General features: G+C 38.1%; 2 protein-coding genes across 3 annotated transcripts in view; one reads left to right on the forward strand and one right to left on the reverse strand.

The window, feature by feature from the left end:
* Positions 1-17568, forward strand: part of MTBP (MDM2 binding protein) — a 40539-nt gene extending 22971 nt beyond the window's left edge. For both annotated transcript variants that reach the window (XM_081116376.1, XM_081116377.1), the window contains 9 exons: positions 2329-2490; positions 4104-4221; positions 6536-6691; positions 9468-9563; positions 13599-13865; positions 14715-14964; positions 15535-15648; positions 16800-16865; positions 17435-17568. In XM_081116376.1, the coding sequence (XP_080972502.1) occupies positions 2329-2490; positions 4104-4221; positions 6536-6691; positions 9468-9563; positions 13599-13865; positions 14715-14964; positions 15535-15648; positions 16800-16865; positions 17435-17473 (1268 nt within the window). In that variant the 3' untranslated portion in view covers positions 17474-17568. The remainder of the gene's footprint in view (positions 1-2328; positions 2491-4103; positions 4222-6535; positions 6692-9467; positions 9564-13598; positions 13866-14714; positions 14965-15534; positions 15649-16799; positions 16866-17434) is intronic.
* Positions 17569-24121: 6553 nt separating this feature from the next.
* SNTB1 (syntrophin beta 1) overlaps positions 24122-27999 on the reverse strand; it is a 162135-nt gene continuing 158257 nt past the window's right edge. Inside the window, exon 8 of the mRNA XM_081116378.1 lies at positions 24122-25331. Coding sequence (XP_080972504.1) covers positions 25239-25331 — 93 coding nt within the window. The 3' untranslated portion in view covers positions 24122-25238. The remainder of the gene's footprint in view (positions 25332-27999) is intronic.

The following is a 27999-nucleotide window of genomic DNA, read 5'->3' on the forward strand; positions in this document are numbered from 1 at the left end:
TATTAGGGTTTACTTTTTTAGAATACTTGATTTTAATTCATTTTTCTTATTTTTAAAAGTTATATCTGATACTATTTTTTAGGATGATATTTAAAATGTGTAATTTTAACCTGGCCTTGTGTGGCTCAGCGGTTGAGTGTCGACCTAGGACCCAGGCGATCGGGGTTCGATTCCCGGTGAGGGCACATGCAGGGTTGTGGGCTCGATCCCCAGTTGGGGGCTATTTTTAGGAATAGCATCCTTTTGCTAATTTATTTTTCAACTTTAGTCCATTTTTTTTCTCCCAAGTTTTTATCTGCCACTTGTTTGCAAACTCATTTGTGTAGAGATTGTTTTCACCAAGTAAATTATCCTGCTCATAACCCCGTTAAACTCCATGTACTCTTTCTCTATTGCTCAGTCATCAAGATTAACAGGAAGTCTTACCCTGCTCTCCAGTTGCCATATATATACACACACACATACATATATATATATGTAATTGACAGTTTTAATAAACATAGGTCAGGCTCATGATCTAAGTATGTTTTTAGAGTTAATACAAATGTGAGGCTAGTTTCTAAAAGTATATTACTTATTGTACATCTTTCAGATGAAAAGAAATCATTGGTAACTTTTGTTTTTGAATGGCTCCTGGCAGCTTTTTATTTTCTCACTAAGAAGATGTAATAAAAGCAGCATATATTACTACTATTACGTTATCATTACTAGTGTTCTTGACTGCAGAAACCACGTGTTACTTACGTTGGATGAGAACTGGAATGACCTTCCCAATATCCACATTGGTGAGGTGGGATTTCACGGAGGCATTTCTCATAAAGCTCATGGTCTAAGGTAGAACCACAAGTCTGGCCACTACCTGCTCAGCCTGTTCCCTTGTGGTGTTTATGTACCGACCTCACCTGGAGTGAGAATGTGCTTTCATCCTCTGTGCCTGAGGGCACAGCACAGTGCTTTGCAGGCAGTACACAATAAATGTTTGTTGAATTGGATTCTCTGTGAATTTCTAATTTACCATTTATTGTAGAAGAAAATGTTATTAGTCCAGAAGTGTTTTAAGAATGAAATATTTTTATAAAAGTAATATATGGATATAGCTTAAAAATTCAAATGGAACTCAAAAAGTTAATATGAGAAGCAGCAGTGCCCTCCCTTTCCCTCCCCTCCCCATCTTTCAGTCTCGTCTCTGTTCACAGGCAGCTACCCTCAGTTCTTCCAGCTAGTTTTTCTGACATTTCTTCCAGCTTTCTAAATAACATGTGTAGGTGGTTATTTCTTGATTTACCAATTTCAGGCATTATCTTAACATCTGAGATAAAGACTTTAGTGTTCCCACATCAGCTTCACTTTCTCTTCTCACCTTTTACAGTGAAGTCACTAATTTTGGTTAAGTCAATGGTTTTAACATTCCTACAACCATGTGCAGAAGTTGACTGCTGAGCCACGTCATGTGAACTCTTCTTTCTTGCATAATCTTTGTTTTACTTGTTGACAATCACTTTATTTTTAATTTGCATATTCTTTACAGGAAAATATTGTTATGTTTTCCAGAGGCTCCAATATTTCTGCCACATACCCTTCGTTAAATTCATCATATGTTCAAACGTAGCAATTCCATTTTATTTCTCTTCATTTTTTCCCAGAGTATTTTGTCTTTTGCTTTATTGTAGACAGATTGCTCCGTAGACCTCCTGACATCTTAGGGACCGCTCCTTTCCTCTCCTTTTGGAATCTCCTTTTCCTCGGGTTACTGCCTTGTCTGCACCTCGCCAGCACCTTCCGAATGCCTCGGGGGTAGAGCCCCTGCGGGAACCTAAGTTGACGCTTTTTCTGCGTTGCCGACTCCATCGTCTTACTCTCCAAGATGTGCTGAAAACTGTTGTTCTTTACCATTCGTTTCTTCTTTTGTCTTTTCTTATTGCTTTCCTGTGATTTCAGGTTTTGGGAAAGAAAAGATATAAGTGGCAGTAACCAAGATACCACATTTAACTTGTAACTTGTTTTACAGGTTTTATTTTTACAAAAACATCAGCATAAGACTCTGCAAGATGTTTTTGAAAACTTTGGTAAACTTGCTTTACCGTTTATCACCTTTCAGTGCTAAAAAATTACTCCTTTTTTTGTTTCTCTTACATAACTCCACATTCCGCCATTATCTACAAATGGGATTAAAATGAAAGCAGGCCTACACAGGAATGTTGCTTTGCTGGATATACTCACTTGTTTTAGTTTTGAAAATATTTCCCATAAAGTGAGTAGTAGATGCTCTTTTGAGAGGATTTTAAAAAACAGTGGTATAGTTAGCCCTGTTGATCTGCTGCCTTACAGAAAGGAGAAGGTTGGCAGAGCAGCCCGAAGTGGTTTCTGTTGATGAACTTAAAAGTCTGCTGACACTCACCAGGCGGTGCTTTTTAGATCATTTCGATGCTGTTATTCCTAAAACAGTCCTGAGAAAAACAGGCAAAATTAATACCTCCAGTCTGTTAAATGGTAAGTTTTTGTTACTTTAAATAATTAGTTCTCTTTTGTGTGGCGTTTATGACAGTTACTGCTTATTATTAAAACTAATAAAATATATTGGTCAAATTAAAATGCATCTTACAAATTTAGATAGTGACGTATTTGTATAAACAAGTACAGCAGGTCCTCGGGTAACATCGTTTCATTCAACAAACGTTTTGTTAGAACATTGATGAGATGCCGTAGAAACTTGTTTCTATGAATTAGCCTGTGGGAAAGTTGATTTCATTATGTAATTTTACGTAAAGTTGTGGCACTTATCGATGGTGTTAAGTGAAGACTTGCTGGATATGTATGTGTGTGTGGGTGTGTGTATATATAATGAGCTGTATTTCTCATCATTTAAACATTAAACATTTTCCAATTCTTTTGGAAAGCATGTTCAGTACAATTGTTTTTGAGCAGAGTGGAGAAGCTTTAAAGTGATCCTTACTACTCTCACTAAGCTGCTAGAATGGGTAGATTTCTGTTAAGCTCTGTCTTCATAAGATGAGAAAAGTAGAACCTACATAGAAAATTTAATCTAGTTAAAACCACATATAATAACTTGCACCATATTTGCCACTCATGATAGCAGGAACAGTCCCCAAACTTTCCTGAGGGAGCAGGAAATTGTTTCTATATTGACTTGCATATCTCTCTCTTTTCCTGGTTCCTGTTGTGATGAATTGGAATAAGTAAAGCTTTTCAAGATGTAACAGGAAAGCATTTGAAGATTGCCAAGCATTTTAAATGTACAGGGCAACTTTTGTTTTTATTCTGTGAGAATCTTTTTTATTCCATAGATTAATAAGAAAATGACTGAAGAACCAAGTTAACAGTAATGCTTGTTGAGTGCCTTTTGTCTGTTTGACTCCTTGGAGGTACACAAAGAAGTAAAACTTTGAGTCTTTCTGTGGGCTTCTGATTTATTTGTAAAGTAAAATACAAATATTTTCTCTAGAGCTGTGTTCAAGAGCTGTAACTGGGGGATGTGTTCGGTGAGAGAGAGAGAGCATAGTTTCTTGGTTATGGCACAGGCTCTGGAGAGAGAGCAAGAAGCTTGAATCCTGGCTCTGCAGCTTGCTTGCTCTGTGACCTTGGGCAAGTTTTCTAACTACTCTGAGCCTCACTTCTTTACCTTTTTAAATTAGGGATGACATAGGTTGTTTTGAGGATTAAATTAATTCTTTGTAAATGGCTTAGGAAGTTGCCTTGTATGAAGTAAGTGCTGTATGTTTGTTGGCTAAGTAAATAGGAATTTTGAAGAGAAAACTATAACTAGGACAGTTACACAAGTCTTCATTAGGAGCCAAGAGACTTGATATAGGTCCTGAATGATGTACTTTTATTATGAGGTGATAGTAAAGAAATAAAGCTTAATACAGGTTTGTTTATTTCCAAAACACTTTGCTATGGTATTTTGCACAGTTCAGGCTGTCAGAGTGATAGCCCTGTTGAATGTAGCAGGTAAGTGTACAATGAATCCAACATGCCTTTCTACACATTCCCCCCTCCCCCCTCCATGTCTGCATGGATACATTTTCATGTAGCAGAATTCTGCATGTTAGGACTTTCCAGTGCTTATGTGTATCTCTCTTTAGACACCAGTCCAGTGGAACCTATTTCTTCAAGTCTAGTGGAAACGAATCCTCTGGAATGGCCAGAAAGGCATGCTCTTCAAAATTTGGAAACATTTGAAAAAGCTAAACAAAAAATGAGGTAATATTTAAACAGCTCAGTATTTTGTTTTTTGTTTGTTAATCCTCATACCAGGATATGTTTTCCATTGATTTTCAGAGGGAGGGAGGGGGAAAGAGAGAAATTCATTGAACTCTGGTCCACCGTTGTTTTCTTAACCCTGTTATGAATTTAGCGTCTGGTTTCAGCTTGAGTAGAGAGATTAGTATATATGCCTAATCCACCATTGGACTAGAAGCTTATTTGCCATTCAAGGCCTACATCAAATACCACCTGCCTCGTTTGCCTCTTTTACATGCTGCACTGTTACCATCTCCTTTCAGTGTCCCAGGACTGTGTTATTCTTCCAGGAACGTATCTTACTGCACCTTTGCTACCTTGTTGTATGTTGGGGTGTTTATCCCTTCCTTTCCCCTACTTCAGGTCAATCTATATCCTAAGTCATGCGCTGTGACTATGAGTCCATAAATTATCAGTGAACTTTTTTTAGTTCCTCACAGGGAGATTTACAGTCAGTGCTCAATAAATACTTGTGGACACTTCAAAATATGGGAGATACCATTGAACTCTTGGTTGTGGACAAAAGTTATGTTGCATATTTTCAGAATTAGTTTTGTGTTAAAACAGGTTTAACTGGAGAACAATTAGTTTTGTGTTAAAACAGGTTTAACATGGTAAAATTCAGAAGTCAGAAGAATTTGGTTTTAGACAAACTCAGTCACCTGTTTGTGACGTGGTGGCCTCATCTTTAAGATGGGGATGACAACACCAGTTCTGCTTCAAAGTCGTGGAAATTTAATGAGATAACATATGAAAGAATACTTTGCAAGCTTGAAAACACTGAACAAAATAAAGTGTTGTCAGTGTTTTGTTGTCTCTTTTTTTTAACCCAAGACATGCTTGTTAACGTAATTTATCACAAATGGGCTTTTAAATTGCTTTGATATCCTTGTGTCCAGGATTCCATATAAATGCAAATTATACATTTTCCCATTCCATCCAGCCTGTAAAATAATTGAGAGTAATTTTCATTAGGAACCCTTTGTGAGTTACTATTAGAGAATAGCACTATAGAAATTAAACTCATAATGTAGTCCTTGCCCTCCCGAGTATAAAGTTCATAGAACATATTTGAGTATTTCTTTGTCTCATTGTTTTTATTAGATTTATATTTTCAATTTAACAATAAAGGGAATGGGAAGGGGAAAGGGGCACCATTGGTTCATTATTGATCTTTAATGTATAGAAGTGTCTAACCCATAATGTCATCATTTTAATCATGTAAGTATCAATACAAGTAATTGATTTGAGTAGTAAAATAATCATGAGAGTTGAACTGATATGAAGTCAGGAAATTATTTTTCTGTGCCAGCATTGGAAGATTTTATTTATGCTTTGGTGACAGGGCTGTGGCATGATCTGTGACTCAGTACTTAATATAACCTTTAAAATTCTCTGACACGAAAGTGTTTTTTTCTCTTTACAGTTTCTAAAACTTTTTAAGAGCTTTTCAGGTTTATAAAGTGATGGAGTAGAAATAGTACGTAATTCTGAGTCAGTCTACTTCTGACTGTCATTTCAAATAGCTGTCTCACCCTGGGTCTGTAATGTAAACTATTGTGCATTAGTGTCTGCATCTGAAAAGTAGGGATATGATTGTGTTTTAGGCTCAGTGTGCTTGTTTTCACTTTACAAAGTACTTATTTTTAGGTGCTAACTTGATTTTGAAGTAAGACCTATTCTGTCTTTTTTGAGGAAATTTGTCAGGATTAAGACTATATTGTTTGTAAAATAGTTTGAAAAGTATACAGCCCTGCATATATGTCAGGTATAAAATGATTCAGGGCTTAGTCCTAGTGTTGTAATCGTGGATAGATGGGACCTTGGAGAGATTTCTGATTGCTGCCTCATTTCATGGTTGTGCTTCAAGTAATCTCAGGTTCATAGGAAAATGGAACATTCAGACTCTACCTTTAGAATTTACAATATTGTGGGGTTTCAGAACATACAAGAGAGTTTTGATTTAAATTTTGTGGATTTGATAACTTCATACTACTAAATAATTAACCATGCCATCATTTATAAAGTATGTAGTTATTTTAGTTAAGTAGTAGCATTGTTGATATGGTAACTGCAAGTTTCCTTGTGATCTACAGATTTTTTAAAATATACTTTGTTACTAAATGATTTGCAAAGATTTTACTTTATTTTCTTCCTAAATGTGTAGTTCTTCAATTTTCTTAGTGTATTTTTCTGGTTTCTGCTCGTCACCTTTTCCTGACTATGAGGAATTCTAATCCATTTTTAATATATCTACATAACATTATTTTCCTAGAGCTGGTTCATTTCCTCGTTCATCTGAACAGTTGCTGGGCCACAAAGAGGGTGCACGGGACTCGATCACGTTACTGGATGCAAAAGAATTGCTGAAATTCTTTACCTCAGATGGATTGCCGGTTGGAGACCTTCAGCCTCTACAAATTCAAAAGGGGTAAGTTATAAACTTATAATTTCTAATTAATTTTAAAAACATGGAAAAAACACATGACCTCTCATTTCCCCATTCATTGATGTCCTGTCACTTAGGCAGAATTCACAAGTTGATCCCAATGTTTATCAATTGGCCTTAATCCTGACGTTTTGCCGAATGTCCTCGTGCTTTGTGGTATTGAATACAAGGGGAACACGTAACAAAAGCCACCTCAGCATGCTCCCTGTAAAAGTCAGTAGCTTCGACTTTGTATACAAAGGATACTACTTTTTAAGAAAAAATTATAATTTGACTTGCAAATACGTATTTTTAATTCTCTTTTCTATGTTACTGTCTAGTTTTGATTTTGCTATTATGTGCTTGTCATGACATTGTCAGTCATGCCAATAGTAGCAAAAAGCACAATCTTTCAACTGAAGAAAATAGGAAAAGTAAAAATTCTTTTGAAACTATAACATTACTAAGTAAGCAGTCAGTGTCTTCATGAATAAATTATAACTAATTTCCAAGACAACTTCTACTAAGTTACTAGTTAATAAAAACTGGATGTTGCTGCATTTGACTAATTACAGGTAAAATAATGACATCAAAAACTTATGAGATTTGCATAATTTATTCATGACCCCAATTTCTTTTTGTTAATCCATTATTTTGAAAACCCTTCCAAAGGACCTTAAAAATTATAGATCATTTCAGTCACTTTTTTTACAAAGGTTATTTTGGCAAATACTGATTTTAAAGGTACATTTTGGAAAGGATCTATTTGAAGGTAGTTATGTCTCAAAAATAATGATAGAGCTTGTTGCCTTCATGTGCATGTTCACTACTAGAGAGAGAGAGCGCAACTTTGAAAACTTGAGCTCTTGATTGTGGGCCCTAATGACTTAATGATCTTAATGACAAAAATTGTGTAATTTTAGAGTAATTTTCCTTTTCTCCTAGCTTTGAGAGATTGATACCCTTCTTTGTGGGAATCAAGAAAGTGAAGAAGTATATACATACTTTCTTCTATTTAGTTTTGGATTATTACCCTTCTAAATCATGAAGCATGAACTGGCAGTCATATGGGTCTGCCCAAACTGAATTATGTAGGTCCTTACTCTTTGTGGCCACATGTCTTTCTGGATGCAGTGGTGTAGGGGAGATATATTTGATTCCTCCTGTAGCTTATAAGTAATTTACTTAGGTAAGTTTGATATTGTTCCTTGATGTGAATAAAGAACTGCATCATTATCAAGTGTATTTTCTATTAAGGTTAAGGTTGAAGGATGAGCTTTCATCGCAGTGAATCAGGAACCAGTGGACTCTTATTAAATGTCTACCTAAGCAAAGATCCATTCAAAATGCTGTATTAAACAAAGTTCAGGCGTAACTCCTATGTATGTACCAAAGAAATATTAAACATTGACAAAAGAATACTTATTAAAATGTTTCTTTTAGAAAGAACAAGGTCTGAGTAAAATTAAACAAAAATAGATAAAGTTGCTTAGAGGGCTTGAAATAAGAAATGGAGTACAACATGGTAAAGGAAAGAAGTAAAATGCCAGGTACTTAAAGAGTTCTATCCTACAAAATGTTCACTTTTATAGTCCCTCATCAAAATACTGGGGTCATTGTTTTGCCTTCAATTAAGACTGTTTCATAAAGAAAAAAAAAAGACTGGAGTTATTGCAATTTGTAGAACACTTTAAGTAGATGCATTAGAATATAAATTCTGGTTTTTAGAATTTATGATGAATATATGTCTTACATTAATTTCAAATGGTTATCATAGTACCTTCGGTAATTTTCAGTGGCCAATGGCAGTGTAATTACTAATGCCACGGGGAAAAATGAGATAGCAAATTTATTTGTGTTCTACTATCTACTTGCCTTTCTATATACTATTTCCAAGTCTTCTGAATCCAATCCCCTGATATTTTATTATTATTACTATGTCAAGACCACTGGTGCGTAATTCTCTCATTCCCACCCAACCTGTCTGAGCTTCAGGAACATGACCCAGTACCTTAGAACAGTGACTCCAACTTACGTGGAGGAGGCAGCCACCCATTCGAATGGCCAGGGGAGCTTAACCTAATTGCAATGACCTTCTCCCGAGATCTTGACGTGCCCCTACAGGTCTAGGTATGGAAGAGTTAAGCGTGAACACTTTATGTAAGCTCCCTGTAGGATTAGTTTTAACATGCCTGCTGATTGAAAACCTACCTCAGAAGAACTGGAATCAGCATTTAGCCCCTAATACCCTCTAACATTTAAAAGGTTGCTGACTCTTAAAGTAGGTGTCAGGATGACTGCATTCCCAGGTAAAGAAAGATGTGGGTCCTTCCTGTGTTACAGTAGGAAGTGAATACATCCTTTGTTACCAGGGATTTGAGCTGACTTTAATTATTCCTCTGCAAGAAAGAATTTAACTAAATACATAAACATTAGTTCACTATATCAAGAAAAAAAAATCCTTCCAGAGTAATGCTGCTTCTTGAATTTCCAGTACAGATCATTTTTTCATTCTCGATTTGTCCATGTCTCAGAATAGTTTCATAAAATAAGTGACATTACAATTTCAGAAACTTGAGGCACAGAAAATGTAAGAGATAAATCCACAGGCCTATTCCTCCATCATTTTCTTATTACCCTTTCTGATACCTTCATTTTTATCCTATGTAAGATTCATTTGTATTGAGGGAAGTCAGATTTCTTTATTTAGACACTTTCTAGAATTTTCTCTCTGTCACTAAGTAAACTTTAAATACAAATGAAAACCTTTTTGTTTTAGGGAAAAGACTTTTGTTCTGACCCCAGAACTTAGTCCTCGGAAACTTCGAGTTTTACCTTTTGAAAAAGCCTCCGAATGTCATTATCATGGAATTGAGTAAGTTTTTTATTTACCCTTAACTCTTCTGTGTGTTGTCGATGTAGCTTATCTTATGTGAGTTTTAAGAGTAAGTGTAATAAAATGATGTAAGTTGAGATATAGAGCCAAAGAGAAAGTATGTCAAAAAACAAAGTAGTATGTGCACAAATAATTTGTCTTCTATTGTAAAAAACAAGTTACTTGCCCTGGCCGGCTTGGCTCAGTGGTTGGAGCGTTGGCCTGTGGACTGAAGGGTTCCAGGTTTGATTCCAGGCAAGGGCACGGGCTTCAGTTGCAGGCTCGACCCCCAGCCCCGGTCGGGGCACGTGTGGGAGGCAACCAATCAGTTCGTCTCTTTTACATGATGTTTTTCTCTCTCTCTCTCTCTCTCTCCCCCCCGCCCTTTTGCTCTCTCTGAAAAGCAATGGAAAAAATATCCTTGATGAGGGTTAAAAAAAAAAAAGTTGTTTGATAATTAACCAGTTTTACAGTATTTAAACATCCTATTAGTTACTAGATATTTTAATCAGACTTACTTCGGTGCCTATGTTATAAATGTATTTATAGGACTTCGGGTTGCATTAGTATTCCCTGGTCACTAATTACACTGCAATTGCTCAGACACTGTTAGATGAAATGAGTTCCCATCTGTAACATATTCATTTGGTGTGCGTTTTTGTAGAATTTTAATTGACCAGTTTGAATAAAATTTCAGAGGATTCTCTTGCTTAAAGGTGCTGGCAGTTTCTGAGGGCATGTGCACACCTACCTTTTTCACAGGAACAAGATGGTGATAATGTATTTTGCAATCAATTTTCAAGACCCTAGTGATTCATTTTGTAAGATATTTCACGTTCTTAAAGCAAGACATTATTTTACATTGATTTTTCATAAATTAAAATAGAAAAGGACTTGATTTTACTTTAATCTTTAAGATACAACTTTTAAGTTTATCAGTGAGCAGCCGAACCATACTCTTTTTATTGGCTTGCAAACTTGAAACACATGATGCTGGCAGAGTATAGTGTTAAGATGCGGATAGGTCCCCGCCCAGTGGCTGGAACCCGTTAACGCCAGGAATGGTTTGAGAGTTTCAGAGAGGATGCCTGAATGAAGTCTGAAAGAATGATTAGGTGTTTACCTTGGCAAAAAGGGACTGTCTGGGAGATGAGCAAGGTACAGGGGCACGGATTCTAGGAAGAGGAAATGGCAGTTTCGTTTTTTAGGAAAAGTAATAAGTATATTGTATGATAATGGGACCACATCATGAAGTCACAGAGATCATTGTTGACATGGAAGGGACAGCGATCTTTACTTTTGAGGCAGTAGAAAACCTTTATTTCAAAGCATGAAATTAGATGCTTGGGTTTGCAAGAAATCTCATTGTACTTTGATAAACAGGTATTTTAAGCCAGAGATGTCGAAAGACTAAAATACTGTCAAGACAGGGAAAACAGGAAGGCAAATACAAACTTAAGAGCTATGTAAAGAACTCGAGAAACCACTTAGATATTGGGGGTGAGAAAGGAGGCTGTAAGAATTTCTTCAGTGTTCCAGCTTAAGTGCATTGGATGGATAGTGGTGCAATCTGAGGAAATACAGATGGTCGCCACCCAACAGGTCATTCTAGGCATGTTTAGGCTCCTTACTACATTTAAGTAAGATTTATTTTACTTAAAGAATATATATGTATCTGATCACTTGATTTAGCTTAATGAAAAAAATTAGTGATATGCACTGAGAGTTATTATGCGAAGGTATTATTCCCAGTGTTATTTAAAATAAGAGATATTAGAAATAATTTCTAACTTTAGGGACTTGGTAAAATAAAATGTAGGACATCCATAAAATAAAGTTCTGTGTCACCACCAGAATGTCTAAAATAAAAAAGACTGATAAATACTGGAAAGTATATGGCACAGTCAGAACTCTCATACATTGTTGGTGGGAGTATAAAATGATATATCTACTTCAGAAGAGGATCTGGCAGGTTCTTATAAAACTAAAATACTCAGACCCCGTGTCTCAGAAATTCCGTTATTAGGTATTTGCCTAAGAGGAATGAAAACATAACTTTGCAAAAAGACTTGTACAAGAATGTACAGAGCAGTGTAATTCATAATAACCCCAGCTGGAAACAGCCTCGGTGTGCAACAGGAGAAGGGAGGAATAAACCGGCGTATGTAATAAAGCAATAACAAGGAACAACGTAATTGAAGCAGTAACTCCTGAGCAATAACAAGGAACAACGTAATTGAACTTGCAACGTTAAACTAAGACGCTAAACTTCTCTAAGTGTGGAAAAGACAGTTGGATTTGAGGACTTTAAAATGAGCAATAGGAGCTACAGCATCCAATAATGAATCCGTTCTGAAAGAAGTCCCATATAGAATGCTAGTTTAAATCTGAATGGTTCAGAATTTTAAATTGTTAACCACAGGCAACTCAGAGATAACTACTGAATAACAAAAAGATAAGCAATGCCATTTGTTCAGGCTTTTCAATTCTGATATTTGAGGAAAGAATTTCTTATTTGAGAGGATTATGGTTTTCCCTCTAACCTCAAAAAGTTAAGTGTGTTTTCCAAATAAACTTGAATTTAGCTAAACCCTTTATTTAAAGTATTCATATTTTTAGCTGCATATCCTTTTGTGCAATGATTACAGATCGAACTTTTTGTTTGTAGTAAATTTACCTTAGTCAGACTTAAGTGGGAGCTTCTTTAGAATCCCCTAGACAGCTTTTAAAAAAGTGTCCATGGTTGGGTCTCACCCCAGGCCAATTAAATCAGAAACTTTGGGCGTATAGACCAGGTGTCAGTTTTTCTTAAAATTCTTCAGATGATTCACAGGTTCAGGCAGGGGTTGGGCTCTGAGGAAGACGATCCTTACACTTACACAAGAGATAGTAAGTATATTGCAGTGGTTCAAGTCAGGCTCTGAACTCATCCACCTGGGTGTAAATCCTGGCTGTTCTGGGTATTATCAGCGTGATACAAGATATGCTGTGGTAGAAAATAAACCTAATGATGATGAAATAATAGTAACAATAATAATAATTACGATGATAATGATGACAGCAGCAGCTACATCTATTGACTGCTTTTCTTGCATGTTCCAGGCACTGACTCAAAGTGCTTACTTGTACCCATTCAAAAAATCCTCACAATAGCTTTTTGAGTTGACTGCTATGAATCTCATTTGCAGACAAGGCAACAAGAAGCCTAGATAGAGTTAAATTATTTGGCCAAGTTCACACAGCTGGTCAGTTGGGGAGTCAGATTTAAATCCAGCAAATCTGACCCCCTAGTCTGTACTCCTAGAAATCAAGTATGAAAGTGTCAGGAGGGAGAGAGGAAGTCCCTAAAACCTCCATCAGATGTTAGGGTAGTGACACACTCCTGGGGAGCTGGGCTTAAAGCTTAGGGATACAAAATCTGATTTTGGGGAGCATCTTGGAATTTTACAGGTGAGGACAGACAGTGGAGAAAGGTTTTAGTTTTTGTGGTCCTACGATCAGTGTGTGAAATGACTGTTTCCTCGATGCAGCTGTAGCATGGGGGGAGGTGAAGAGCTTTCTAGGGTCACATCTCTCATAGGTGATGCTCCTGATATGCTTGTTGTACTAACAGCATGGGATTTCTTCAAGTCCAGAATATTCACGGAGCTAACATCTCACTGCTTCCTTGAGTCAGGTTTAGCTAGAAGCCAGATGCACAGAGACAGCTGGAGCGTTTGAAGGGAGACCTGTCAATCAGTCAGTGAGGTGGGAAGTGAGTCTCAAAGGGAAAATTCAAAATATTGTCAGCTGTTTGGTGAGCCAGAAACAGTCAAAGAAGAATCAGATTGTACCTCAGGTTTCAAAACCTTTTGCCATGTCACCTAGCAGCCTAGAAAAAACTTGTGAAGGAAGTCAGCCATTTGCTCAGCCTTCTAACAGTTATTAGGAAGTGAAATAACTTTTAAAGTAAATGTTTTGTTGTTTTCTAACTGGCAGGAAAAAGCCCATTGCTGTCGTAAAGGCTTTGATTTTAATGATCCTTCTCTCCTTTAGATACTGCTTGGATGACCAGAGGTCTTTAGAAAGAGATGGGGGATTTTCTGAACTTCAGTCTCGTCTTATTCGTTATGAAACCCAGACTACCTGCACCAGAGAGAGTTTTCCAGTACCGACTGTGCTGAGCCCTCTCCCGTCTCCTGCTGTTTCGTCTGAGCCTGGAAGTGTCCCTGATGGAGAAGCTTTCCAGAGCGAGTTCCGGACCGAAGCGTCCCGACTGAAAAGGAGATCAAAGGACCTGAACTGCCTTTATCCCAAAAGGAGGTGCTGTATTAACCACACACAAATAGTATCTGCACAGAAAGTATTTTAATCCTTAGGGTGATTTTTCCCCCATAGTAGTGTTATATTTTTAAGTTGCTTTTTGCATAAGATTTTAGATTAATTCCTTCATACCACGAAATTAGTTTTTATTATGAGCAGTTGATGATTTGCTTATAAGTTATAAAGAGAAATGGCTTGGAAAAAACACACTGTTGCTTGCTTTATATGCTAATGTACAGTCCATTAACACAATGGATTGTAAAGTTTTGAAGCCACGGAACACTGGAGATCTTATACAATAGATTAAGCAGCTGAGCTGCTCTGTGGAAGAGGGTGTTTGGGGCTGGAAGTTCCCTTCGTTCCCTCTCTCATTGCTCCTGCTTGCATTGGCCCCTTGCAAAGGGGTCCAGGAGGCACCATTTTAAAACCACCTGTTTCAGGCCCTGGCCAGGTAGTTGCATAGGTACCATAAGTATAGGTTATGGTTTCTTCGGCAAAATGTATAAATATTTAACAGATAAGTATTGAGTCTATAAATAGCACCACCAGGCATTCCCTAGCTGATTTATGAGAGACATTGTGAGTGTGTGGGGAGGACAACAGTAGTATTGCTGAAATTCTAGTTTGTCAGTCATTGCCTTCTGCGATTTAGTCACTCATTGAAGAACTAGGGGAGCAGCTGTATAATATGATGAAGTTTGCTTATTTAAGACAGTAGCAGCAAGAAATTTTGTTTGCTTTTCTTGGATTTATATTTCAATGAATATAGCTGTAAACATTTAGAACAGAAAATGGACTTCATTGTTGATTCACTTAATCTTATGTTTTTGATATTTTTCCCCACAATAGACTTGTGAAGTCTGAAAGTTCAGATTCTCTTCTTTCTCAGATGAGTGGCAATACAAATCATCACTGCCATCCAGTGACATCCAAAGAGCCACGGGCTGAGAGATCATTATCTATGACTTGTCCAGCTGTTCCAGTTCATAGCTATAAAACTCCAAAAGTCACTACCAAGGCCAATTCAGGTCAAAAAAGTGGGCATGAATCAAAAGCACTAAGGCAAACTAAGGAATCAAGATCACAGAAACATACACGGGTAAAGGGTTATTTCCTGTCTCTCTCAGTTCTATATGGCAAGAAATTCCTTTATTTGACTCATTTCAAATGTATGTCTAAACTTTTTATGAATGAAATGAAATGGTATCTATAATTTACTTTAAAGTTATCCAGTGCAAGAAGGACAATGGGAAAGTGGTTAGTTGGTGTATAGATGAAACAAAATTAGCCACAAATTGGTCTTCCTTGATGGTGGTTGATAGGTGTATTGAGATAGAGATTTGTTATAAAATCTCTCTACTTTTCAATGTTTAAAATCTTCCATAATAAAAAAGAAATACTCTGCTGTGTATAATGTGTACACTCAGATTTCAATTCAGAACTCAAGATTTCATTCCTCAAGATATTCCAGTCACCTCGGTAACAGATACTACCAGCGACACTTGTGACCGTGTGGACGTCTCAGATCTTTCTCAGTCTTGTCTTAGTGAACTTACCTGTCTTTAGCATAGCTACTTGGTTGTGTAGTTTATAGAACTGAGCTCTAAAGCTGAAATAATGTTTGTACCTTTTCCAAGAGACATTAGTCATATCTTATGTTCTGTTCAAGATGCTGAAAGCAGTGGTTGCTGAGACCCTGAGGAGGCACAGTATTCCTGAGGCCCACGAGTGCTTCGCTGCCTGCAGCCAGCGTCTCTTCGAGATCTCCAAATTCTACCTAAAGGTACGGGCTCTTCTCTACCAACGGCAAAATGGAAGTCGTGCTCTCATGTTCCTATTTGAAATAATGGTTACGGACTATTTTTTATAACAAATGCTTTGAACTGTTGCCAGATTCTTTTAAAAATGCTGGTAGAAAAATTGGAGCTAAAATATTTTGGTTTATTTGTTTTTCGTCCTCATATATAGAAAACCACATTTTAATTGGTTTCCTCAGTATTTCCCTCACAAGTCTTTGATTGAGTTGATAAGCTTCAAAAATATATTTAATTAGTAATTTTAGTATGTAATGGAAAGGCTTCTGGACCCAGTTTCTAAATTTGGATCCATTATCAACTTGTGAGACATTGGACAGATCAGCCGTTTGTTCAGATGACAGTTTTCTGAAACTTAGATGGTGTTAGATTATCTACAGTGTTCAGAGTTTCAGACTTGAAACACAATTTTATGTGGGTTCCTGGTTAAAACTGCATATTGACCACATGTATTCAATTCCCCTTCTTTCTAAAATCTCTTAAGAAAGACAGTATTCAAGTACAAAAAACAAAAAAAGAGGGGGAAAATGTAGCCGTGTGTTTTAGATTGTTGACCAAAGCACACGAAAGTGTGGTGTAGCCAAGCAAAGGAAGTTCCAGCCTACATACCACCAGGTACAATGCCAGGGAGAAACACACAAGCTCAGCGGCCACAGTCTGAATTGCTCGGGACTCCACCCCAGCCCTCAGGGGAAGCCGGGAATTCCATCAGGTTCTCATAGGACTGGGGAGCCTTCAGCTTGCTGGCACATCCCTCTCTCACAGTGCTAACCACGGGTCTGTTACTCATAGTTTTCTTCCCCACCGCCGTGACCGGGCAGGAAATAGTCTCTGGAGAAAAAAGAATCAGAGGCCGCATTGAAAAAACCCAGCTGGCCCCTGATCACCCGACTGTGTAAAGCCACCACTGAGTAAACTGCACCAGACAGAGCTTCCAGTACGGTTTTCAGTATGTCTTTTTTAAATCTGACTGGATAGCCAAGGATCAGCATTCTTTAAAGGAACGCTTCTCACACAAGAGGTGCCAAAACATAAAGAATAATCTCAAGTTTATTTACTAACGACTGGCCTCTGTAAGTTAATGTGCAAGTTGTAAAATGCTGTATTTTGTTATGTGTAGGATCTTAAAACGTCAAGGGGTCTAATTGAGGAAATGAAGAAAACTGCAAACAACAATGCTGTCCAGGTACATCAGTCATTCCCACTAGGCTACGTTCAGTTAAACTTCCCCTTTTATTTCAGAGTAGCTTCGATGCTGTTAGCTGTGCAGTAAGGACACTCTTTAAAATGCTTAGTAATGGACGTCTGCAAGCAGAGTTTTGCGTGGTATTGAACAGGTTGCTCTGTGAACAAGAGTTCCCGTTATGATGCTGAGAAAGAAAAATTAAAAAATAAGTCATCCAAGGAGCTGGGAAAATTACTCCATTTTGATTAGTTGTTTGAAAAGTTTGGTTTGATTTCTTTCTAGTGACTCTTTGAGAAATTTGAAACATTTTTAAATAAAGGTGAGAAAATAGAGCAGCAGCATCATTTGGTCCATTGGGAAGTTACTATGCTCTGCAGTGGATATCAGGCAAAAAGTGCTCTCCAGTTAGAAAATAAAACGTGTTTTTAAGATAAAATAGGTTTTGAGATTTTGACATGTTACTTTTTCCTTTAAAATTTCTACCGTACTCTTTTGAAGTTTTAGCAATATCTTTTTTTTATCACATTTTTAAAAGAGGTGAACCATAACTCTGTTTTTTCCTCCCCTAGGTGATTGAATGGGTATTAGAAAAGACAAGCAAGAAGTAACACAGAATCATTCCCGTTGGACAATTGTTAATTGGGCAGAGCTATTACTACTTCTTTTCTTAGTTTGAACATTATAAGCAAATTTCAAACTTTACTCAAAGAATAGATATTACATCTCTAAAGAATTTCATAAATAATCCCATATTTATATAGTTTTGAGGATGCTCAGTTAATGTATTTTTAATTATATACATATTTTATAGTTTCATTATATTTTAATTTTTAAAGCTAATATTTTTATATATGTTTTGAAATTTTTACTCTTGGTTATTTAATTATTCCAATAAATAGAAAAAGATGTTTCTTTACTTCTTGGTAAATGTGACTTGCTTTCGCCATATATGGTGGCATATGGCATGGTGTGCTGGAAGCTAGTCCTGAAGGACCTTGCAACTTCTGATTTGCTCTTCTAGAATCTGGCCCTGACTGTAAGGGAGCCTCATAAGGGACTGGATTAGCCTACTGGACAATGAGAGGCTAGAAGAGAATTGAGGTGCCCCATCCGACAGCCAGCACCAGCTGCAGGACAGTGAGTGAGGCATCTGGGACCTTCCAGTCCAACAGAGTGCGCCAACTAAATACAGCCACATGAGTGAGCCTGGCAAAACCAGCAAGGACCTACCCACAGAATAGTGAGAAATAACCCGTTGCTATGTTGTAAGCCACCAGGTTGTGCAGTGGTTTGTTTTGCATAAACACTAGGTTCCATTCACATTGAAGAATTCACTGAGAGGCCAAGTGCAAGAAGAAAAGTTGCAAAAACTTCATTTATTAAGGCCTTAGTTTGAAGGCCCTACTTGCGGAAAAAAGAAAGCTTTTTGGACTAGATTTGCCTTTTTCTTGAGACCCAGAAAACTTGCAGAGGAAGCAGTTCCTTCGCCCATTGTGCAGGTGAGAATTACAAAGCAGAGACACTGCAACTAATGAGGCATCAAATGAGGGTCTTCCTTGGACGTTGCCTTTGAGTTCTTGGGAGGAAATAGGCTTTATTCATCCAAAGGATTATAGTTGAAAGTTGCTGAAAATATAATTGGCTTTATTTCACGGGAAGAACAGAGGTTTTTTTGTGTTGTTTTTTTCAACATTCCAAGGCCCTGGTCCAAGCCAGGGCAGAACTGCAGCCATCAGGCCAGTAGGCTCCACCTCTGAGACTGGAGTCAGGGTTGGAGGCCTTGTCCAGGGGGCACTTTCTCCTCAATGGACTGGCTCTGTGTCAGTGCCCACTCCTGCGTCCTGTGCCCCTGGGTATCACTGCTCACCATCCTCCACCTCTGCTTTAGTCTTGCTTTAACACTGAGCAGTGTTCTCTGCGTCGCATCTCACACTCTTCCAAGAAAAGACCTTGTTTATGTCCAGGAAAAAAATGATTAGAGGGTAAAAGGCAAAAGCAGAGGTTCCTGCTGCTTGTCTGTTTTTTGACAAATGGGGTTTCATACCCTGCGTGGGCCTGGTTCAGTCAGGCTGGTGAGGTATTAGACTTGCTTCTTATGAAATCAGAGTGTATCTTAGAAGACCACAGGTGACGTGATCATTAACTTCTGGTCATATATACAGACAGTACTATTATTCAAGATTTTATAAACAACTTAAAAGACATTTTCCCATAAAAAGAAAACCTTTTTCAAAGCAGAATTTTTAAATGCACGTTTAAGAAGTTCACATAATATGGAAGGGTATTAAGGTCATACTCATGGTCCTGGTCCCATTTGCCAGCAATAACTGATAAAAAGAGGGCTTTTTAAAAAATATGTATCTTTCCAGGCATTTTTATAAAAGTACAAGCATATATTATGTGTCTATTTTTTCCCCCACTGAGCAAACCTAACACCCCTTTTATAAGAAATATTTTTAATGTCCTCTTTATTGTCGAGGTGAAACTAATAAATAAAGATCTCTGGCCAAGCTTCCTAGAAAAGCAAAGCTGAGGCAGGGCTGAAGTGCTGATGCTTCAGGAGGCCCAATTCCAGGGCACCGAGAGTGAGGAAGAACAGGGCAAAAAAGGCAGGGCAGGCGGGAGAGCAAGGCCGGTGACACATTGCTGCTCTGGCCACTGCTTCACGAAGCCCAGAGACAGCCAGTCCCCGGCAGGTGTCTTCTCAGTCACAAGCAGTGTCTCAGGATATAGGTGCATGGAGAAGCCACGTCTCAGAGACACACAGAGGAAGGAGAAAAAGGATGGTTTATCTCAGCACCTTCCTATTATTAACTCGTTAGGCTCACAAAAATTTCAGCCCCTGACTGTTCTGGGTTGCTCAGGTCATTACCTTTAGCGGCTCTTCAGGATCCCAGTTCTTAAGCCCTACACTGTAGCCTACCATCCAAGTCCAGAGTCGATGACGGACCCCAGAAATTCAAGTGTGCATCGCAGCCCAAGGGGAGAGGCGGGGAGGCCACGCTTCCAGGCAGGCAGTTAGTTGGCTCTGAGCGGCAGAAACGTCAGTTTGGGCAGAGCTGGGAGCGCCTAACCTTGAGTGAGCAGCTCTGAGTCTAGGGGGCTAGGTGATGGCACTGAGGGGCCTGAGGAGAACACAGTATATGCCTAGTACCCTCATATAACCGACACGCACTTGGGATTTTTTGATTGATACCCCCTGACTGTAAGGTAAAGACATTTTAGAAAAGGAAAGTATGATAATAAAATAATACACATTTCTACATAGAGGTGCTGGGGTGCAACTACACTGAAAGACAGAATGAAGTCATGGCATATTTGATGTTCACCTAGGCTCAGCATGAATGAGGCACAGAATAAAGTAGGCAGGGGCCTTGTATTGGTGACTCGGGTACCTGTGCACACTTGCTATTTGTGACTTGCTTTTATGAAATGATTTATAAAATGCCCCAAGCAAAACCAAAACACAGTCTTCCATACACATGGCAGTTGCATGTCGAGAAAAATCAGAGTATGTTGCATCTGATAAAAAATGCTTTCCTATGTAAAATGTAGTCAGGGTCTAGGCTCAGGTCATTGTAAACATGCTTTTCTCTTGCATGAGTAACTCAGAGCAGACACAAAAATTATGTGGGGAGTGGTTCCATTGGATGTGGGGACTATCATCATACCACAGGAGTCTGCCAACTCTGGCTTTTGTTCCCTAAAGATCTATAGTGTCACTTCCCCCCAATCATTGTGACAAGAAACACTAGCACAGGTTTCCATAAGCCCTGGCAATGCCGCTCCTCCTGAGAACCACTTTTTAAAAAACACAGAATATCTATCTATAGTATATTTATATCTGCAGTTTGTGCAACTTGCATTTAGAAATTTCATCCACTTTAGCACTTAGATATGGACCATTCTTTGTAACAGTTGCACAATATTCTAATGCATTGATGGGCCAGGATTTATTTAGTTCCTAATGGTCATGTTGACCTCATCAGCTTCTTATAAACTGTGCTGCAAAGATGACCCTTACACATTAGTCTTTGTGCACTTGTATACTTATATCTCTAGGATAAATTCCCATAAGCCTTAAGGTACATGTATTTTTAAATTTTTATATATATTGCCACATTGCCCTCCAAATTATTGCTAAATACAGGATGTCCCCCAGGTATACACTTTAACAGCTGATAGCTCAATTTTGAAAATGAAATGTATTTTAATAAACACTGCCTTTATAATTATTCAAAGTGTATGTATACATTTTTTTGGGACACCCTATATATACCTACTAATGGTGGATATAATTGCTTGTTTTACTATGACTTCCCACCACTAGGTATTATTGGTTTTAATCTTGGCCAGTTGGTATTTTAAAGATGAAAATGAGGAATTAAAGATGTCCTATTTAAAGCCGTTTTCAGGTCATCTTGTATCACCTAGAAGTCGCCAGCCTTGAATTGACTCTTTATATAAGACATTCATGTGGGAAAGATTCGACTTTCAGTGTTTTCTAGGGTAGAACAGGGCGATGAGTGAAAGTTAGGCAGACGTAAGTTTTGGCTCTTAAGAATGTAAGAACTTCTAAGAACTGTATCCATTAGAGTGGCCTGCCTCAGAGATGAGCTGGAAATTTTTTATTTCCAGTGGAATGAACAACCACAAGGTATGTTCAGGAAGAAATTTCTGAGTTTACTGGAATACTAACAAGGTTAACATTTCCGAAAATGTAGTACCTGGACCAGAGTGTATATGGGATGACTTTAGGTGGTACAAACCTTTTAAAATTTTAATTGGTTTATATTCACTTTTATATGTATTTTCTGTGTTGCTATATTACTAGCAAACCATATACTCTAAGATGCTAAAATTATACATAAACTTTGGACAATAATATGCTTGATGACCTCTCCAGAGTCTCCTCAAAACTAAGATTCTACAGTTCTAGATGTAATCTCAATATTATTAAATTATCTAATAGTAAAATGACTTCTCAATTCCAGCCTGTTTCACTTATTACAAGCAATTTAAACACTTAAGTTCTAGCATTACAGAATTCAAGTATTAGGAGCTTGGTGGAACCCCATGAAAACTTAGTTAAAAATGAGATCCCTAAGCCCAGGTGAAAAGGACTCATCCTGAAACTATCCACAACTAAAAAACATTAACAAAAAATCCCCCCCCCCCCCCCCCCCCCCCCCGGCATCCGCTTTACCCACCAGCACTTTCCAAAGGCCAGTGTGTAGGAAGAGACTAGCAGGCTGTTGGCACACGCCCATACCCCTTTGTGGCTATCATGAGACCACCAGCCAGTCCTCCATATTCAGACGTGAATATTTATTTAACACATATATAAATTTTACATGATATCCATGGTGCTATAAACATAGGCACATTTTTTTTTAACTTAAGGTACATTCAAAAATTACTCCCTCACCCCACCCCACTCCAATCCCCTCAAGGTGGCATATCTGATATTTGTAAAACAAGGACCAGAGAGGCCCTGCACGTTATTTTAGGAGAGCGCTTCTGGCCATTATGATCATTCCTTCTGACTTCAACCAAGAAGGGTCAACAAGCTTTTAAACAAAGGAGCATGCATTTTTCAGCCTTTTAATTCCATCAATCGGTAGAATTAATTAAATGCCTCTGCCTGGATATTTTTTAAGAGGTGTATGGTTTTGTTTCTCCTACTTAGTTCAAGTCAGAAATAACAAATATTGGTACCTATATTCCTATTGGTCTTTAAATTCTTATGCTATGGGATGGTTTAAAGATACGTCACCACAGCAAAGAGCTCACCTAAGCACATCTCTAACAAATGGCTAGCTTCCCACTAAGTACAGTTAAACATCTCTCTTTTCTGTTGGTTTGCTCTTAAAGGGACAAACATTGTGAATTTAATTACTCATTGATTCACATAAGAACCAGACCGAGCACAGCGACTTGGGCAGAGACAAATTCCCCCAAATGACTCAGTTGATTCATTGATTATACAAGGCTTGATCCAGACGTATGAATTTGTATCATTCACAACATTCACGACACACATCAAGACAAGATTAAGATTTACACTGTAAAGCCATTGTAACTTGTTGAAAGAAAAAAAAATGAGTGTTTGGAATTGATTTATCACAGCCATTCTGATATGATATACTAACTTAGAAGAAAATAAAATGATTCATATATACAATTCTCTTAGTAAAATTTTCTATTTCTTGCTAATAACATTTAAATTCAGAAAATGCATTCATTTTATTCAAATATATTCTTTCTAAAATATAAATATTTAAATTAAGTTTTTATAAATGCAGAGAATGTAGTTTCTGTTGATTCCCCACCCAGATATTAATCAGTCCAAAACTTAAGTGATGAAATAATATTTGTAATTATGATCATTTTAATTTGTCTATAAATATATAATAGGATCTTTGCAACTTAATTATGAGTAATTAACTCATAGTTCATGTACTACTGAGCACCTTAGATTACATATTGTTGAATTAAACTATTGGCATTAATATATGTATTTTAATATGCTATTTACAATCACAAGTATGATTCTATTGTATAACAACATTCCAGTGATTTTGAAAATATATACTGAAAGAGTGCGGTATAATTTACAAATGCATCAAAACTTTCCTACAATAGTTAGCCTGGGACTTGACACTCATCAGCATTTTAAAATAGGAAACCAGAAGAAAAAAAAAATCAGTGTTCTAAAACTGTGTTTTCCAAAGTTTTTTTGTTTTGTCTTTTAACACTAGCTTCCCAAGATGCTCTGTTAGAAAGGAGTTCTAAATGTAGGGGACGGTACACCGATCCCCCTTTGAAGAACTGCAATGTTCATTCAAGTCTCCAAGGAGGCCTGCAATCTGTTAAACTTTTCTTAACTCGGTATTTAATATTTTTGATTACCAACCTCTATTGCCACCCCCACAAAACACCACGCAGTGGCCCTTGGAACTAGTGTTACATGATACATATTGGGGACACGCTGATCTAAAATAAAATTTTGCAACTCAATAAACACTTATGTCTGAGTTAACAGTTTCTACTTTTTAAAGCTCTTTGCATAGGTATTTACCAAAATATGGTTCTGGAAAAAACACACACAAATCTAACCCAGACTATTTGTCTATGTAAACTGTATGTGAAAGAAGGGTTACAAATGCTTATAGAAATTCTAGAGTTAATTTTCAGGGTTTGAGGAAAGTGACTCCTAAACCAAATATTAGGTGTATTTTTAATTAATTTGTTTTGAAAGATAAAAGCATTTAATCAGTAATATGCTATGTGGTGTCTGAAAATATTCTTGTAGAAAAATATCAGGTCATTATATCATTTCCCTGGAATTCCAAAAGAACTGTGGATGGATGCTATTAATAGATTTGATTGTAACACTGGGTCTATATCTAAAGCCCAGTATCATCCAGAATGATATGAGGCTGCTCTATTACTGGTTCGAAAATGCATGCATACAAGCACAGGCAGAAACAAGGGTCAATAAATTGCTCAGTGCTTCCACTGAAAACCACAAAATGGGGGTAATTAGTTAACCCCACATGAGTTGTATATATATGTATATATCAAATGACAATCTTTTAAAAAAATATCCATAATTTGCCTTCTATAAATAAAGCTATCAGTCTTGGCTCTACAATAGCAGACCTTGGTGTGAGTGCAGCCCAGAACTCAGCATCTTTCATGCACCCTACTCTTCGGCAAAGCTTTGCACATTAAACAGTCTCCTTTGGCTCAGATTCCACCAGCTTACAGCTCAGATCAGTATCTGAGGCTTTAATTCCTGCTCAGTGTGTGCTAATGGGAACACTTCAGAATCATTCAACATCGCTGAAAGATAATTCATTAAGAAAAATGAACAGCTGCTTTGCACTTAAAAGGTGGGTTTCCATTTAAAGTACTTTTCTCTCCTTTCCAGGGAAAGTCAACTCAGAAGTAGGAAATAAATCACAATAAACAAGGGGTCGTTACTGGGGAGGAGAGGTGAGAAAGTCCATTTCTCATCTTGCTGTTCAGCCCTTGTTACCCGGGTGAACCAGCTGCCTAGAAACTGGTCTGATTAAGATCTGCACATGCTGTTCTACTGCAGCGCCCTTGATTGTCACAAGCTATGCCGTATATTTCCAGTCGCCCTCTCCTCTTTACCACTTTACTGCTCTAAAAAGACAGTTTTATTCCGATGTTCCCTGCGCTGTTTTCTTAGGATGCCTCCTTGTAGTTGGTGAAATTGACGACAGGAGTCTGGGACAGTTACACAGGACTCTTGGGATGTAGAGCTGACTGGCATGCGACATCTGATGGCACACTCTCTGGTGGCATCGCAGCCCTCCTCTCCAAGGCAAGTCGCCCCTCCGTTCAGGCCACCAAGCCCAGTCTTGTAATTTTAGCCGACAGGAAGGAATGAATGATGAAAACAATTGGCTTGGGGCAGGAATGAAGGTCCAGTTGCTGAAATTTGAAAAGAAGAGAGCATGAGAGATTTTCAAGTTAATGCTTGGTACAGAAGAGCGATTTCCACACCAAAGGGACCTGTGTACCTCCTGCTTTTAAGAGTTAACTGGGGCAATTACTGTTTATAAATCTTTGCCCCTCAATGAGATTAAAAAATAACTCTCTGAATTTATTCCTTACATCTCATATATCTTTTTCTCCGAAATTTGTTCTGTGAAATTTATATACACCAATAGCATAAATATTGGCATTGCCCTTCTTGAGTATCTATTTCCGGTATCACAATAGTGATGATATTTACGTTGGATTAGACACAGCATGAAGCAGCACTAAATTTCACATCGGAAGGTTTGATCTGAGTCGTGGCTCTAACCTTTTTAAATGTAGAATGTTGGACGCATCACTTAAAATTTTTCTTGGTCCTACCTAACCCACAGGGTAATTAGAGTATTAAATGAGATACCATATGTGAAAATTCTTTATACACTCCAAACACAGGACCCATGTTGCTAAGCAACTGTGCCCTTACTGTCCTCTGTCCTGTACTCTTCGACTGTTGTAGGCAAGCACCTCACACGTCTGTTAAGGCCCCTTCTAAAGTCTCACCATCCTCGGTGTGGTCCTGCACAGCCAACACATGGTCAGGCTGAATTTTTATCATGACCCAATTCAGGAGAACTGGGGGAGTTGTCCCCAATTCTCTTCTGATACTACTTCTGGAAAATGACAACCTGTACATATACCTAACAAAGTTAAGGTTTTACATATTACGAACCGGGTACTGTGCTAAGTATTTTCTATATGCTGTCATTGAATTTTCACAAAATCCTGATGAGGTAGGTAGCTGTTGTTACTATCTCTATGACTTCTGTGGGAAAATAAGAATGGGAGAAGTTATAGAACTTTGAGGTCATAGCTCTTAAAATATAGAGAAAGCATGGACTTAAACACAAGTCTAACTGATGCCAGAGTCAGGGCTTACCCACCATATTCTATTTCACTAACAGGATGCAACTTGGAAGTCACCTTAAAGATGACCTACTTCAGTCCCTGCATTTTATGGATGGGGAGACTCAGATCCAAAGAAATAAAAGGACTTGCCCAAGACAGTTGGTGATTAGTTCCAGACTTAGAGAAGACGGGTCTCTTGGCTCTCAATTTATTGCATTTCCCACAACTCTTCTCTGCTCCCTTCCCCACACCGGATAGGCCTGCCTGCCTGCTTCCTGGGCTGCTTAACCGGACACTTTGGGGGAGCTCTTTGAACTTGAGCTTATCAGCCTCATGTACTGGCAGCAAATCAGTCCTTCCTAAGCCTTCCAAGTCAGGTCGTAATTACAGGCAAAAAGGCTGACATTTAGACATAAGTGGTTTCCCTCACAGGCAAAAATAGCCTTGAATTTTCAAGTCAAGGATAAAGCAGGAGACTGGTTCTTGTTTCTTTTCGACTTTTCTAGGAAAAGTACACAGTCGGGTGATTGGCAGAACAGCAACTGAACTAGAAACGTTCTTGGTAAAAGACTTTCAAATCATTTATTTCTAAACTGCTGCTTCAGGCTGAATTTATTGACTGAAACATACATATAAATGATAACAAAAAAAACACAACCCTGTGAAATACTGTGGATCCATCTGAAAAGTCAGAAAAATGACTGGTTGGAAAATGTTCTCAGAAAGTGAATTTAGATCACCTGTCAGCCATGGCACCTACTCCATCATGACTGCCTGTGGATCCCATATGGAGAAACCTGGTACTGTGTCAGGGCTAGCAGTATGGCATGTTCTAGAACAGTGGTGCTGAAACTGGGATTAAAGACTCCTATGCTCTTTTAAGTGTGGTCCTGGCCCTTCCCTTGTCAGCCCTGAATGGTATTCGGAGCATTACCAATGAAATAACTGGAGAGATGGGGCAGGGAAGGATGGATTGTGCAAGGCCAGCAGCTGAATTGAAATTCCTGGATCTTTAAAATTGAGATTTATCTCAGCATTTTATGTATTCTCCATCCCTGTTACCAAAGGAAGTCAGTAAATATTTGCTTACTAACCCAGTGACCAGGAAGGACCCAAACAGACTAGTTATTACAAAATCAAGGTCCTCTTTGACATTTGACATTCCACAGCTTAAATGAGACGCTATGTCTTCTGGAGAAATGTCAAGAACTACACTTGCTAGAAAATAGAAGGGCAGGTCTCACCCTGCAGTGGGTCTGAATTAATGTACTTCCTCACTGTGGGAGGCAGTAATGATGTCCGGGAATCGTGAACTTAAACATGGGGGCTATTTGCATCGATGTGAAACGCATATTACCTTCACTGGCAAACCTGCTAATTTTGTTGGACAGTTCACATTTCCCCCAGACTTCTGGGCCTTTGTCTGGCCCTTTCCCCCCTGCGGCTCTGACTCCACCTCATCCCACCTCAGTGCTCTCTGCCCTCAACTCCTGTGACACCTCCCAGGCTGGGGGACGTATTTTACATCCCTGTGTCCCTGACACCTAGCACAATGCTGAGGTTAGATCAGATGCTTGATACTTTTTAAAAATGAATGTACATTTTGGAGCTGGTGGTACTCTATTTGAGAAGAATTTAATGCTGACTTTTAAAGGATTCTTTCCTTGGATTCAAATATTTATGTAGTAGTCTAGTGGAAAATAAAACTAACAAA

Source organism: Miniopterus schreibersii (assembly GCF_964146895.1).
Source record: "Miniopterus schreibersii genome assembly, chromosome: 17".
In the NCBI taxonomy this organism is placed as follows: domain Eukaryota; kingdom Metazoa; phylum Chordata; class Mammalia; order Chiroptera; family Miniopteridae; genus Miniopterus; species Miniopterus schreibersii.